At 39.9% G+C, this 15,073-nt stretch overlaps 1 protein-coding gene across 1 annotated transcript in view; it reads right to left on the minus strand.

Moving 5' to 3' along the window:
* LOC120506817 (WD repeat containing planar cell polarity effector) overlaps positions 1–15,073 on the minus strand; it is a 147,871-nt gene that overhangs the window by 49,233 nt on the left and 83,565 nt on the right. The window contains exon 13 of the mRNA XM_039718826.1: positions 12,692–12,815. Coding sequence (XP_039574760.1) covers positions 12,692–12,815 — 124 coding nt within the window. The remainder of the gene's footprint in view (positions 1–12,691; positions 12,816–15,073) is intronic.

The raw sequence follows: 15,073 nt of genomic DNA on the forward strand, positions 1-15,073 counted from the left end.
CTTCTTCTCAAGAGAGAATTTTGAGTCAGTTTTTCAAGTGAACCAAGTTGATTTTTTAATGAAGTAATTTAATAATTAGGGATAATTTAAACCTTTAAAATACACACTTAGCAAGAAATAGTTTAGATGTATGAAATATTCTAGAAAAAGCAGTGGGTCTAGGTATAAAGAAAGATATGTAATTTATTTGTTGAACTTTGCTCGAGTTAATTACAAACCAGCACTACTGTAACACTCTGGAACTGCCTCATACCAAGAAACATTTGTTTAAAGATCCTGATTCTATGAACATTTATGCCACACACTTCTCATGTGATGCTGGTCATTCTTGTTGGCTTGGGTTCTTGTAGGATGGGCCACTGAAAAGTGTGGCTGCATCCCCTTACTACTGTGAATGAGAATACTTTCACATCTGACAAGTCTTCCAAAATTTTCCAGAGCAGGTGCCATAAAAGTCTGGATAACAGAAATTGATTACCGTCATAAAATATTATTACATAAATTGAAACTATTACAATTTGTATCTTTTAAAGTAGATCCTGTCTTGTAATCTGTACTTCCTTTCAATTTCCTACACTTCTTATTTCCGTTTTCATACTCATTTTCCTTCAAGAGAACATATATTTTGTTGCCATAGCAGTATTTCCCTACCTTGCAATTTTATCATCATGGCTTTCCTTCAGGTTTCCCTAAGCTGCAAGCAACACCCACCCAGCAAACAGAGGCTTCCCCCACCCCCAAACCTCTTCATTCCTCCAACCTCTCACTACTTAGTAACTTCTCAACAGCCTATCTTTATCTTTAAATACAGACACACTCCAACATACTCTTCCAAAGTACTCTGGGCTAAAAACAGGTGTTAATTAAAAATGCTGATAAGAGTCAGTGACACCTGTTGTTTCACATTTATTTTACTCAACCCTGTCTGTTAAATCCTAGCCTTTATTGCACTAATTCGCTTCTGCTTTTCTTCTTTTCCAGCTTTATCCCTCTCACTCTGGTGATCATGTAAACTTAACAGTATGTCTTGAAAGCTGGATTTTATTGAGCAAACATATCAGCATGTCTACACACTAAAGACAGCTATATAACAGAGGCCCAGTATCATTGCTGTGGTTAAGGATGAGTTGCTGCCTTTATAATAAATCCCTATTGTGTACATGTGATATCTCTGCAATTTCGAGCTGCAGCAGATGGAAATTTGGTATTAAAGTTAAGATGAACAGGCCCTTTTCCTCCTTGGCTTTCTATGAGGTACAGGGCCAATTCTCCCTCATGCCTGACATTGGATAAGATGTGCTTTTTTAGTGCTAAGACTTCTCAGAGGAAACATATTAGCTCAGTATTTTCTAAAGCTGGCTGCCTAAAGATAAATATCTACTTACAGAATCATGGTGCAAGGCCAAATTTTGAATCACTTGCTGAATTATGGGTCCATTAGAGTATATTTACCTTTTCCATCGATGTTTGTCAATAACCAAATTATTTCTTTATAATAAAATAATGCAGTGTAATGCTCATACAATTCCCACACATAACAGCTCCATTGCAGCAAATACAGCCATGGAAGAGACAGACAAGATATTGTCTGGAACTTTGTATGAATTTTGGCACATTTTTAAGGGAGCAAATGGAAAACTATTGAGTCTGATGTGCTTTTTCTGCACAGCATCATGTCCAGAACATAAAACATAGAAACAGCATTTGCTGAAGAGACTGAAGGCACTCCTGACCTAATCCCTTGCCATTAGCTGGGAGAGAATATTAGAACAGGGCAAGCATATGGTGATACTTCCCTAAGTAGTCTCCCAGTCTCCAACAATTTGTGGTTCAGGGATTTGCTGAGCCAGAGGTGGTTTCCAGGCTGGTGTTCCTCAGTGAATTCCTCTTCTCTGAACCTTGCCTTTGAACTCACATACAATTTTATCATCCACAACATCCTGTGGGGTAAGGAGGTTCATATTTTAATTATATGTTATGTGAAGAATCACTATATTTTGAAACGGCCACGTGTTAGCTTTGCTTGATGACCTCTATTTTTTGTATTAGAAGAAGCAGTGAACAGTCATTTACTGTGCTCTTTCTCCCTAACACTCACAATTTAATAGATCTCTATCTCGGCTGTTCCTCTTTAGGTCGAGGAGTTCTTGTCTATTTAGCCATTCCTTTTACTAAAGCTTTTTCATGCCTTTAATCATCCTGGCTAGCCTTCCTAAACCTTTTTGAGTTCTACTATATCCTTTTACAGATTGTGGGACTCCAAAACTACACACAAAATTCGGGTGTACTGAAGTTCATTGTTTTCTTGTCTAGCTCTTTCTAAGAATTCCTAGTTTGCAATGTGCTTTTTGTACCTCAGCTGAGCACTGAACTATTTTATAGCTGTAGAGTTATAGGACCAAATTCTTCTTCCAGAATAATGTTGAGCTCAGATTGCATCAGGTTACACATGAAGCTTGGAGTCACACACTACTGTGTACAAAGCGCTTCACTTTGAATTTATTTATCTTTAATTTTACCTTCAATTTTCACACTATGTCATTGCACCCTGTGAAGCCCTTTTGCTGCTCTTCACAGCAGGTTGTATCTTTACTAGTGTTAATAATTTAGTGGCACTAGCAAATGCTGGCAGGTCACTGTCTGCTCCTTTGCCAGGTTACTTACAAGAGCAGATCTGCTATACTTATAATTTCCATTGGTGACTTCCATGACAACTAGCCATTTACTCTTACTCTCTTTCTTACCTTTTAATTAATTACTTATCTATGAAAGGGAAGCTTTCCTCTAATCCTGTGGCAGCTTAGTTTCTTTAAGACATATTGGTGACAGACCTTCCAAAAAGGTCTTCAATGGTCAAACTTTTATCAGCAGCAGCTGGATAGCCATTACTCACATGATTGCTGACATCAGAGAATTTGAGTTTTGAGATGTGACTTGCCTTTACAGAAATCCTGCCGACTCTCCCCCAATATGTTATTTATCTGTATGTTCACACATTTTTAAAACAGTTTCTACACACTGGTACAGAGGCTGGACTTACAGGGCATAGTTCTCCAAGGTCTCTCCAGATTGTTTTGAAAACTAACTAAATATTTTCCCTGTTTTTGTCATCAGGTGCTAAGGTCATTCTAAATGTGAGGTTACACCACACTGTTTCAGATGTTTTATCCTTTACTACCTTTATAAATTCTGAATTAATTTTACCTAGTGCTGGCCATATTTATCTATCTGTAGTTGATACTTCAACATGTACTGGTGTAAACCAAGAAACATCCCCATTCTCCCCTATCTTGGCCAAGTGGTCAAAAGGAGATTTTTAAAGAGATCTACATGCCTGTCTGCTTTTTTTATCAGTTTTTGTAAAACTTTCTTGAAATATTTTTTTTTTAATCTATGTGCTTCTCTCATTCTATTACAGAAACTATCTGAGCATGTAAGATCTTTCTGTTAACTGGCCAGTAATAATGTGATACAGGAGCTAGACATTTACAGTGCAAATCATTCCATTTATCTTCAAACAGCTTACCTTTACATGGCTAATTTAAGCTAATTAGGTAGGCTCCTTTTGTAGTTAATTGATAGGGATAGACACTGACGTTTGATTCTTCACGCTTATCTGAGATATCTCCCTTCAATGGGATTACTCATCCTTTGGGTGCCCATGTCTTTATCCTAACTACAGAGGAAGCCCAGATGAGCATGTAGGACACATAAATTCTACATTATTAAGGTATGAGAGGTGCACCCCCAAGACACCACATCCATTTATTGGACGAATGACTATTGCTGATTTTTTTCTAAATTTTCCTCTTGGTGTTCTTTCCTTCACAGGCTCTTGGGTTCTGAAGAACCATAAAAGGCAGATCTGCATTTGAAGACAGAAAGCCTAGGGCTGCCTGACTATTCAGTTAGCTCTTCCTGCAGGGCACTGGATGGAAATGGGAGAAAAGTCAGAAAAAACTCTGAGGGAGTGAGAGAAAACTCTGATCTGATGAGCTGAGCTCACAACAGAATATTGCCAGACAGTCCACATATAGTAAAGGGAAGTGTAATGGTGGGGCTCAGGAAGACTTTGAAGATGAATGGAGAAAAAGTGTCTTGGTAGAGAGATGAGACATGAATTGATCTGGAAAACTTTAAAGAGAAAAATAAATCTTAAATTCAGTTCTTGATTAAGACCTCAAATTAGAGATTTTTGAGGTCTTCACTCTAAAAAAAGATGCCATTAGTGACTAGGTGGAGTTGATGGAGAGGGAGAAACTGATGACCTGTGAAGGATTACAACAGCTGCTCAAGGATGGAGATATGTTGCTACAAACAAATTTTTGAGGGGTTTGTCCAAGAATATGATGCATTTGCATTGTTTCTGCAGTCAGTGTATGCCCAAACCCCTCAAGATTTCAGGGAAATTGCACAGCTGGTACAGCAGGAAAAAGCCACCTTACAAGGACAGATTATCAGTTACACAACACAACAGTGGTCTCAGTGTGGGCTCAGCTTCTGAAAGTAGCAATATCAAAGTCAGATTAACCAGCATGTGGGAATAGATTTGGCACAAACAATATCAGTCCAATGTAGCTATTTCATGTTCCTTTTTTCTAGTGCAGCCCCATGGGTGGGGACGTAGCAGAGAACTGGATGACTTCTTGCACTCTGGGCCACCAAATTGCATCTGCTGCTGGCTGTGCAAAGTGGCTCCAGGTTACAGCAGCTCTGGGACTGCTCTAAGTGTGTCTAAGGGACCATTCTTCCTATCCTCCAAGCAATGTCTCTCCCATTAGGTTGAGCAGCAAATCTTGCCCAAATCTCCAACAGAGATTTCTCATGGTTTATCTTCATGGCATTTTGTTCTAAAGCAATTATGCCATGTAATTCATTGTCCCCCCACTCCAATATTTTGCTCATTATTTCTTACATTGTAATCATTGCCAGAGAATTAAATCCTAGAGTCACTCCTGTAGCATCAAAGTATCTGACTGAAATTGAAAACTGTGTTGGAGCTGGTTTAAGAAAAGAAATCATTAACAACATAGGACTGAAGCAAAGACAGTCTAAACTTTTTATGAGATCTTTAACCTCTTTAACTGCAAAAATATCATAGTTCCATTAAATAGGTGCCTTTATTTCTTGTTTCTAAAACAGGTCAAGAAGTATGACCAGGAGAATCTTTTCATGTGTAGTTCCATCACAGCAATATAAATTCTCATTTATCAGTGCTGTGGTAATATGAAAACCTTTGGTTTTGATCGTTTTTCAAAAGATGACAAAAAATGACTCTTCAAAGTCATCTCCAGAAGGTGCTACTTTAGTGAAAATGCTACTACTGAACTTACTCCCATAGAGATGAATTCTGTTCATGTGGCCACCATGGAGAACCTGACTGCCATCAATGATCATTTTATCTGAAGGCATAATTTAATGCCTAATAGGTTACCTTATGAATATAAAAGACATTCTTAGTCCTCAACCATGTCATCATTAATGTTTATACATGTTTTGTGACACACTATGTACCAATATAATTATAGATTCTACTTCTAGGGTGCTCTTAAAAAGGATCATAAAAGCTCTTTGCTCACTCTGTCTCTCAGTTCCATACAGTTGGCAGCAGATGGGATTGAGAACTATTCCTATGGAGCCGAGGCATTTTTTTCACCTTTGATTTAGGGTCCTATTTAGGATGGAAATACTCACAGCGAATATCTACTTTGGAGATTGCATTGCAGTGATACGGGAACCTGCTTACCAAGGGGTAGTTAGTACTGCATTAGTGATGTACCTGCAGGGCAAAAGAGCTTTATTTTAACTTTTCAAAGGCTGTCTTGGACTTAAGTGATAACTGTCTGTGTCCAGGCATCATGCCTTGTAGTATAGAAGTGCACTTCAGAACTCTTGAATAGTGAAGTGATTCATAAAGATCAGTGGTGGCTGGAAGCAGGTCTCCCCTGATGCTAATGACCACTTACCTTCTCATCTTCTTTAAGAATGTTTATTTACAAAGGAGGCCTATCAAGTCCTGTGTGCAAAGTCATAGCACTTGATGAATGTTCTGCGCAATATGAAGATAATTTTTTGCATTTACCCAGTAGCATCTTACATGGAACATTGTGAAGAGTAAAACACTTCTGAGATTTGTGAAGGAGTGAAAACAGCAAAAGTAAAAACATGGTGGAGGTTCCCATTTTTGGATTCATACAAAGGAGAATCTTTCATGAATCCATCTAAAATTCTAGCAGTGAATATGATCAGAGTTGCACTTTTCTCTTGAAAGGTGAAAAAGCACTATGTTGTTATTTACAACAAAGCTTTGCTTTGTAGTTAAACATATTTGTACTATGGGGGGAAAAAACCAAATTACATTCTCTTAATGAAATTATCAAATTGAAAGGTGCAAGTGGTTTTGAATCTTAGTATTTTTCCATGTAGGAAAAAAAATAGAAAAAGAAAAACAATCCTTAGACTGGGTATTCACAAACACAAAAACAAAATTACAAAGGAGGAAAGGGCACAGCAGAACCACAGAACTGTGGCTGCATCTTAATTCTGCAACTCCTGTGCTGCATTTCAGACTTTACTTTCTAGCCCTGCTTTCTCACTCAAAAAATGGAACACAACAGAGCAGGCGTGTGCTTGTGCCAGTGTGTCCGTGTCAAACAAACAAGATAATTTCATGCATTAGAAAATATGACAAGTACAATTTACAAATGCTTGATCAGAGTGAAGCTAAGCCATGAGTCAGCGATGCCGCAGTTAACGAGTGCAAAATGGCTCCATCCCATTCCGTGCTCCCTGCGCGGCTACACGGGGCTGAGACAGAGGCAGGAGGTGCTGCAGCCACTCACACAAATACACCTAGCAAAAGGGTGGGGGCAAAAAGGGAGGTTACAGCTCCCCAAGGCTTCCCAATAAATCCACCTCTGCTCAACATTTTACATAATGATATAATGCGTTATATTATTATAAGCAGTGACATCATGATGAAATACCAGAGTGCTACTGAAGTGGCAAGGAACACCTAAGATACATTTCTGTACTTGTAATTCAGTTCCTGTATTTTTTAATTATAGATAAGGATTTAGAGGGAAAATAATTATTCATTCCATAAATACTGTTGTAATGGATCCCTGGCATATAATTAAGAGGCCTTTAATTTTAATTTTGTATACTGAATGCTTGTTTTTGGAGGTATTCCATATTTTACATTCAGGGCCTGCAAAGCTCTAAGCTTCTATTTTAGTGTAAGCTAAAGATGTGTGGTTTGCAAATTTAAGAACTTAGCTTTTATAATGATGGATACAAATGACATGGCTGAATCCAATATATTGTAAATAATTTTCCTTCCTTCTAATTGCAATCTGCTTCAATTGTGCTGTCAGTGTTCCTTTGCCCATCTCAGCTTGGATGGAGCATCTTCTTTCTAAAGTGCCCTCATGCCAAAAGAGGGAATCTCCCATCACTGCATTCAGCATTTTCTAGAAACTGACCTCATTGATGGTAGAAAAATAGATAGACTATAATCTCCCTGAATGTGAAAATGGATGTCCCCAGTTATTTTCAACTGAACATACAACCTTTTGGCCTACAGTAAAATCACTGGCACATGATTTTAACTAGGTGAGGATAACCCTTCTGAAAAGGTAACTGTATTTCTGAATTCTAGTAAATACAGACACTCACATCTTTAAAAGTACCACAGTAAATGGAACTTTTTTGGCAGACTCAGTAGGCAGGTCAAAGACTGTCTCAGCATGTAGAACGAATTAATGCTTCTCTCCCGTGAGCTGGTCCTTCTAAAAAGGCTTAAGGCAGATTGGTGGGGTATTCAAAGGAAAGCTGGAGAGTGGGGTGAAACCTATTGTTTATATGAACATTTTTCAGATTTAGATCTTGAAATATTTAAGCATTTTAATGTATTAATCTTGTATGAAAGACTCTGCCCTTCCCTGTCCATCCCTGATGTGTCTGGTCTCCTCCACAGCCCACCACACACCTCCTAAACTGTCTTCTCCCATTTGGCTCTGCACTGCAGACACTGTACATTCCCACATATGCCTTCAGAAATTTGTCCTCAACACCTTGGCTTTTACTCATGCTCCTAACCCCGTTTCTCTGACTTCCTACCATACCTCTGAGCTCTTCTCCTTAGTTCCTTGTCTTGCAGGTTTAACTTCCGTGAATGGGCTGATTGCTCTTTCTGAAGCCCAGAATGAACTGCAGAAGGGCCTACTCCATGCCAAGAAACACCTTCTGAATATCAGCCACAATTTTACTGCACATAATTTAGAAACCACTATGCTTCCTCCATTTGCTGCACTAGGGTACAAAACAATCACTTTGCTTTAGTCTCCTCACATTCACAAGAGAGTAACAAATGTACCCTAATGCTGCATCAAGTTTACAATCTCAGTTCACAGGGCTTCTGCATCCAAGTCTTCTAGTTTGGTCATACAGACACATCAGTTGTGATGAAAAAAATCACTCTGAAGAGCTATATTAGCTATTTGTAACTAGCCTGCAAGTATTCAGTGCTAAATGAAAAAGGGTAAAAAAGTGAATAAATCGAATAATAGAATAATAGAAACATCTAATATCCTGAGTTGGAAGGGACCCACAAGGATCATGAAAGTTCAGCTTCTGGCCCTGCACAGGTCAGCTCCAAGAATCACACCCTGCTCCTCCAAACACTCCTTGACCTCTGTCAGACTTGGTGCTGTGACCATTGCCTGGGGAGCCCTGTTCCAATGTAAAAGCACCCTCTGGGTGAAAAACCTCTTCCTAATATTCAACCTAATCCTCTCCCCACAGCTTCAGGCCTTTCCCTCAGGTCCTGTCACTGGTCACCAGAGTGAAGAGATCACTGCCTGTCTCTCCACTTCCTCTCATGAGAATGCTGGCCACCATGAGGTCTTGGTTTTCTTTTCTCCAGGCTGAACGAAGTGACCTTCTGTCTGCCAGGGCACTGCTTTCCATCAACCAGGATCCCTAGGTCCTTTTCCATGGCACTGCTCTCCAGCCTCTGGTTCCCCAGTCTGTATATCCAGGGCTGCACCACCCCAGGTGCAGAATTTGCCACTTGCCCTTGTTACCTTCACATGGTTGGTGACTGCCCAGCCCTCTCATTTGTTGAGGTCTCTCTGCAGCCTCTCCCTGCCTTGGAGGGAGCCAACAGCTCCTCCCCCTCGTGTATTGTCTGAACTGGCCCAGTGTCCCTCCCAGCCCTGTGTCCAGGTCATTTATGGAGATGTTGAAGAGCAGAGGGCCAAGGATGGAGCCCTGCAGAACCCCAGCAGTGACAGGTCCCCAGTCTGATGTCACCCCGTTCCCTGTAACCCTTTGTGCCCCAGACATGAGCTCACCCATCCCAGCATGTGTTTATCCAGCTGGGGGATGAACATTTTGTCCAGAAGGATCCCATGAGAGACAGTATCAAAAGCTTTACTGAAATCCAAAAGCACAACATCAACTGGCTGCCCTTAATCAGCTGGGTGGGTTACCCTGCCATAGAAGCAAATCAGGTGTGATAAGCAGCACTTTCCTGACTTGAAGCTGTACTGGCTGGGACCAAGGAGTGCTTTGTCCTTCAGGTGCTTTCAGCACCTCCTAGAATAATCTTCTCTATAATTTACCAGTCACTGAAGGGAATGTGACAGGCCTAAAGTTTCCAGGGTCATCCCTCTTGTCCTTCTTGAAAACTGGGACAACGTTTGCCAGCTTCTGCTTAGCTGTGGCTTCTCCAGATTCCCAGGACAATTAAAAAATCATGGAGACAGGCCTCCCAGTGACATCAGCCAGCTCTTGGAGTGTTCTCAGATGAATCCCAGCAGGCCCCACAGACTCATGGGGGTCCAGCTGGAGAACTGGAATGGTCCTCAGGGCTCAGTTCAGGGCCTTATGCCCTGGGAGTCCCTTATGCCATCATTGGTATTGAAGACAGAGACAAAGAAAACATTAAACATCTTTGCTTTATGGCCCTGTTTGTGAGGTGACAGGCTGAAGCTATTGCTGCACTGACTTTTGTTATTACTGCATTTTAAAATAACCCCTGTTTTTATGGTCTCCCACAGGTGTGGGCAGCTTCAGCTCCAGTTGAGCTTTGGCCACACAAATTTTCTCCCTGCAGTGGTGAACAGCACCCCTGTATTCCCTCCATGTCACCTGACCTTGCTTTCCCTGACAGACATGTAGTGGGAGAAACTCCCCATTTTCAGTGTCCTCATGAGCATAACATGGTGACCTGAGAAGGCAGGATCATAATTCCCTCCTCACTTTTCTCCTACTCTGAACCCACAGCTGTAAATCAGGCCAGCAGGAGTGCCTTGCCTTGCCAGTCTATCACAGACAGATGAAATAGCAGCAGCTGCAACTTTCATGTGTCTGAATTAGTGGGCACTGTGCCTCCCTATGATCCTCCTAGACATTGCATCATGCCTAGATGGCATTCACTCACCCAGAACCATGGTTTACCATTTCCCAACAAATCTGTAGTTCTCTCTGCTTAGCGTACATTTAAATCATTCTAGTCACTTAAGAAAACATCTAAAAGGAAATAAACACCAATTAAGGCACAGCCACTTTAATGCAATAATGATCAGCTCTGAACATCATTTCCTTGCTTTCTATCAGATAAATCTCCCATATTTGAACATTTAATTTTGTACTTAGGTTATGTCTTCTGAGATAAGCTTTAAGCATTGCCATCTGTTCTGCAGCAATCACATGATCCTATCACTTTGATTTGGTTGAATACAAATCCCTTTGAAAATAGGAAAACAGCAAAATAACACATTTGTTCCAAAAACTGCCACAACTGTAGATTGTTCAAGGGCTGCTTTACAGTGGGAGGTAAAAGACATGAGGAGACTCTCGTGCACACCTCCTGCTGTGCCCCACGCTGTCCAGGCAGTGTTCTGACACTGAAGGTTCTTGTTTTAGGAGGGTTGAGTCAGTGTTTCAGCTGCAGCCTCAAGGGCTGGCAGCTCAGCCAGGGCCCCATGCCTCTGCATGCCTGCTAGCACTTGGAAGCAAACCCTGAGTCAGAGGGAACACACCTTTCTCTTGCAGATGTAAGAACACTAGAGTTACACCTCTCAGCAATCTCTGAGGCATTTTTCCTGCATCTGTCCTCTGCAGGCAACTGGCCCACAGCCACAACAAGTTGGCCACTGCCACAACAGCATCTTCCCTGCTGGTTTCTAGGAGAAAGGCAATAACAGAGTTTGTACCCACTGTTGTGGCCATGTGTGTTAAGAAAACTCCAGTGAAGGACTGGTGCATATTATGCAAATATTGGATCATTCTTCTACAAGGAATAATTTCCCCACTGGAATGGACCTGTTCACCAGAAAGATGATCCTCTTCAGACTCAAAATGTAGAAGACAATATAGAATATTTGTCTTCTAGATTTGAAAAAAACCCCACATTCTAGGCTACCAAAGTAACTTGCTTTGCCCATGCAGACAATGCATATACAATCTGGATGAATCACTGCAAAAGGGTGCATTGTCAGTCTTTGCACTATGTCCATCTACACTCCTTCTCAACAAGATATTACAAACATTGTATCATTCAGAAGCTAATTTCTCCTTATGTTCATTCACTGGATAATTCCCAAAGGGAATATCACAGCTGTATTTGTGAACAGGTTGAACTGCTTCATATTAATATTTATTATGGGTTGGAAAAAATACAGCAATAAAACAATGTAGTATAAATTCTTGCTGAATTTGTTAATATTTCTCATCTAATATCAGAGCAGCTTCCCTGTGAAGACAAGGTGAGGAAGCTGGGGCTGCTCAGTCTGGAGAAGAAAAGGTTGTGTGAAGACCCCATAGCAGCCTGCCAGTATCTGAAGGAGCCCACAGGGAAGCCAGAGAGGGACTCTGTCAGGAACTGCAGTAGTAGGACAAGGAGTAATGACTACAAACTGAAAGAGGGGAAATTTAGGTTGGATATATGGAAGAAATTCTTTACTGTGAGGGTGGTGAGGCACTGGCACAGCTTGCCCAGAGAAGTTGTGAATGCCCTGTCTCTGGAAATGTTCAAAGCCAGGTTGGATGGGGCTGGGAACAACCTGGCTTAGTGGAAGGTGTCCCTGCCCGTGGTGGCTGGGTTATAACAAGATGACTTTTATGGTCCCTTCCAACCCAAACCATTCTATGATTCTATACAATTCACAGACAAATTCAACACTGTATTTTCTCCTCTTATTTTAATGGCATTGAAAATTACTGGAACCTGAATTTACATATGAGAATTTTAAAAGTGAGACTAACAAAACGTTCATATTTCAGTGGTGCAAAGACAAAAAAGTCCTGGACCATGAAGCATGCTTTTGCATTCTAGCATCTTTCTAAACTCACTGTTTTCTCCAAGTTTCTAAGTTCTTCCTATAACTAATCTGCAAGCAGTTGGTGAATATTAATCTCTCAGAAGCAGGGTATCTTTTTTTCTATCAAGCTAAATGGGAGAGGGTGATTCATTTTAAGTGTATTGATGACAGAAGAGCTCTGAATAGCACTTTATCTGCATTACTCTATTTGAAAGGAACAAAGTACAAGTTAAACAAACATTAACAATGAATGCATTTTTTTCAGGGGTGGTCCTCTTAGAAAATGTTAACCACATTAAAGTAAGTAGTTATTGAAATATGCAATTAATTTTAAGTTGATAGAAGCTGAAACTGTCACTCACCTGAGCAGGTGGTGGAAGAACCTTCTTGCATATCTGCTGATGGGGTCCCTGTACTCCAGCACAGTTCTATCCAAGAGAGGCCTTGTTGGAGCATAAAAAGTTCCAAGGCTTGCCTCAAGCTGTGCTGTGGAATTCAAACACAGCAGCAATGAAACAAGTGAATTAGTTTCAATTACAACAGGTTGCTCATGTTTGCAGTCAGTCAAATTCCTCAAACAGTGATGAAATGTGATGTTGTTGAAGGACAGATGAAATTAAAATATGACATATTGTACAAACAGAATTGTGCATATAAACTTTGGCTTGGAGGCACAGCTGACAATGACTTTGAGCAACAAAAGCTATCAAAAGGATAAAGAAGTCTATAACACATCAAGTTCTCACCAGCAGCCTACAACTAAAAGTGACTCATGAGACTAATACAGTGTGAACAAGATTGTCCAGTAGAGATCAACTCTCAATTAGCTCAAATCGTCTTTGTCCTCTTAGGCAAACAACAAGGGAGTTCAGTTTTTCAGGGATTATTGTGTTAGGTCAGCAGGTAACAGAACCCTCTTTGTGATGGCCTTGAGGTCTAAGGAACCTCCTTCGGCCCACAGTCCTTTAAAAATTTTAAATAAAAGGGTCTAGAAACCCTAAGGGTTTGACAGCATGTAGTGGTGGGAAACAGGATAACCTCCCTTGTAATCAATAAAATAAAGCCCTTTTGTTACACAAGTTCTCTCTTCTTTAAATATTTTCCGACTGCTGTACTCCACAGCTCAAGCTCTTAGGCATTTTCCTGTGCATTTTTAATAAAAAATTATAAACAATAGAAGTAAACATACAGTGTACTTATGTGTTCCACATGCTTAGCTGAAAGGAAATTAAATGATCAATAATACTTATGCTCTTTGACTTTTACTGCAGAGTTAACAATGTAGAACAAGGCCTTACAGGCAGAAAAGGGAGAATTTGATATATAAGTATTTGCTGTATATTTATGTTGCTCTACAAGCAAAATATAACCTATTGTCTCATTAGGCAGACAGAATCTCATTGATTTGCCTAATTCAAACAAACATTATTAATGTTTGTTTGAATTAGGCATTTCTGTATTTAGTGACAATTACTCTATTCCAAGCATAGTTACATTTGATTTTATTAGGCTTGATAGCACTAAATGTGCTAATAGTACTGTGTTAGTTACACAGACAAACTGTTAGTAAATTAGTTTTGTGTTATCTCCAATCTAGATCGTAAGATAAGTCGAACTTTAAAGGTATTTTCTTTCAAAGCAGCAGTCAATTTAGATTAAAATAGAAAAACAAGCCATACTCCCTTGCCATTGCTGTTTTCTTGACAGCATGTTTTGAACTTCTGAAATATTTCAACTGACATGGAATATGAGTGACTACTGGCACAGTTATACATTCATTAAATAGCCCAGCTTGATGTTGAAGGCAGGATAAAGATCTCAAAGATAACTGCCCCATCACTATAAATAAAAGGTCCCACTGGGTTTTGTTAATAAAAAAGAAAACAAATTACCATGCCAAATTTGTTAGATTTAGATAGAATAACTCCTGGATGGAATAAAATTCCTTCTTCTGTAAACAGTGTTAGGGAGCTGCATGGGGGAAACACACAGATATCTGTTTATAATGTACATATTTTTAGAAGAGTATCATAGTCAGCCCTTTTCACAGGTCCTTTTCAAAGCATGTTTTATTTAGAGTTTATATGTTGTGTTTGCAACACAGAGATTTTTTTTTTAATCAGATCCCACAAAATGGGATAGCTGATGGTTTGGCAGCAATGTAGGACACCTTGGAGTTTTTCTATCATCAAACACACCAGAATCCTAAGTATTCTCTCTTCCCACAAAAGATGCCTGGTCTCCAGCTGTCTGCCTGCTAGACTGGAGGATAACACCTTCACTAAATCAAGGCACTTCAAATCTTGAAGTCTATTGAGTTTCAAGATAGACAGCAAATCAAGAAGAAGGCACCACACCAGGCTTTAGCAGAGACAGGGCTAAACTTAAAATTCATAATTTCTTCTGAGGGACCCCAGCTACTACTGCAGGGGGCTAGATTACAGTAAGGACAAATGCTTTAATCCTAAAGGAGGCAGCAGAGGATAGTGTATTCAAGGCCTTTGCATCTTGTAATGAAAGAATGACCCTTTGAAAGCACCTTAAAAATCTCTTGTCCCCACTGCAGGAAAACATCTCTCCTTAAGTTGGTGCTGTCTCAGCATGAATATAACACAAATATTTCAATCCTGTATTAACTAACCTTGGTCTGTAACATAAGCTAAATTTATAGAATGTAATGAAGTTACAAAATGTAATGCTAGTGCTATGTATATTAAGTATTGCCTATAGCATATATATATATA

The sequence above is a fragment of the Passer montanus genome, unplaced genomic scaffold (assembly GCF_014805655.1).
Source record: "Passer montanus isolate IOZ18808 unplaced genomic scaffold, ASM1480565v1 scaffold40, whole genome shotgun sequence".
Taxonomy (NCBI): Eukaryota; Metazoa; Chordata; class Aves; order Passeriformes; family Passeridae; genus Passer; species Passer montanus.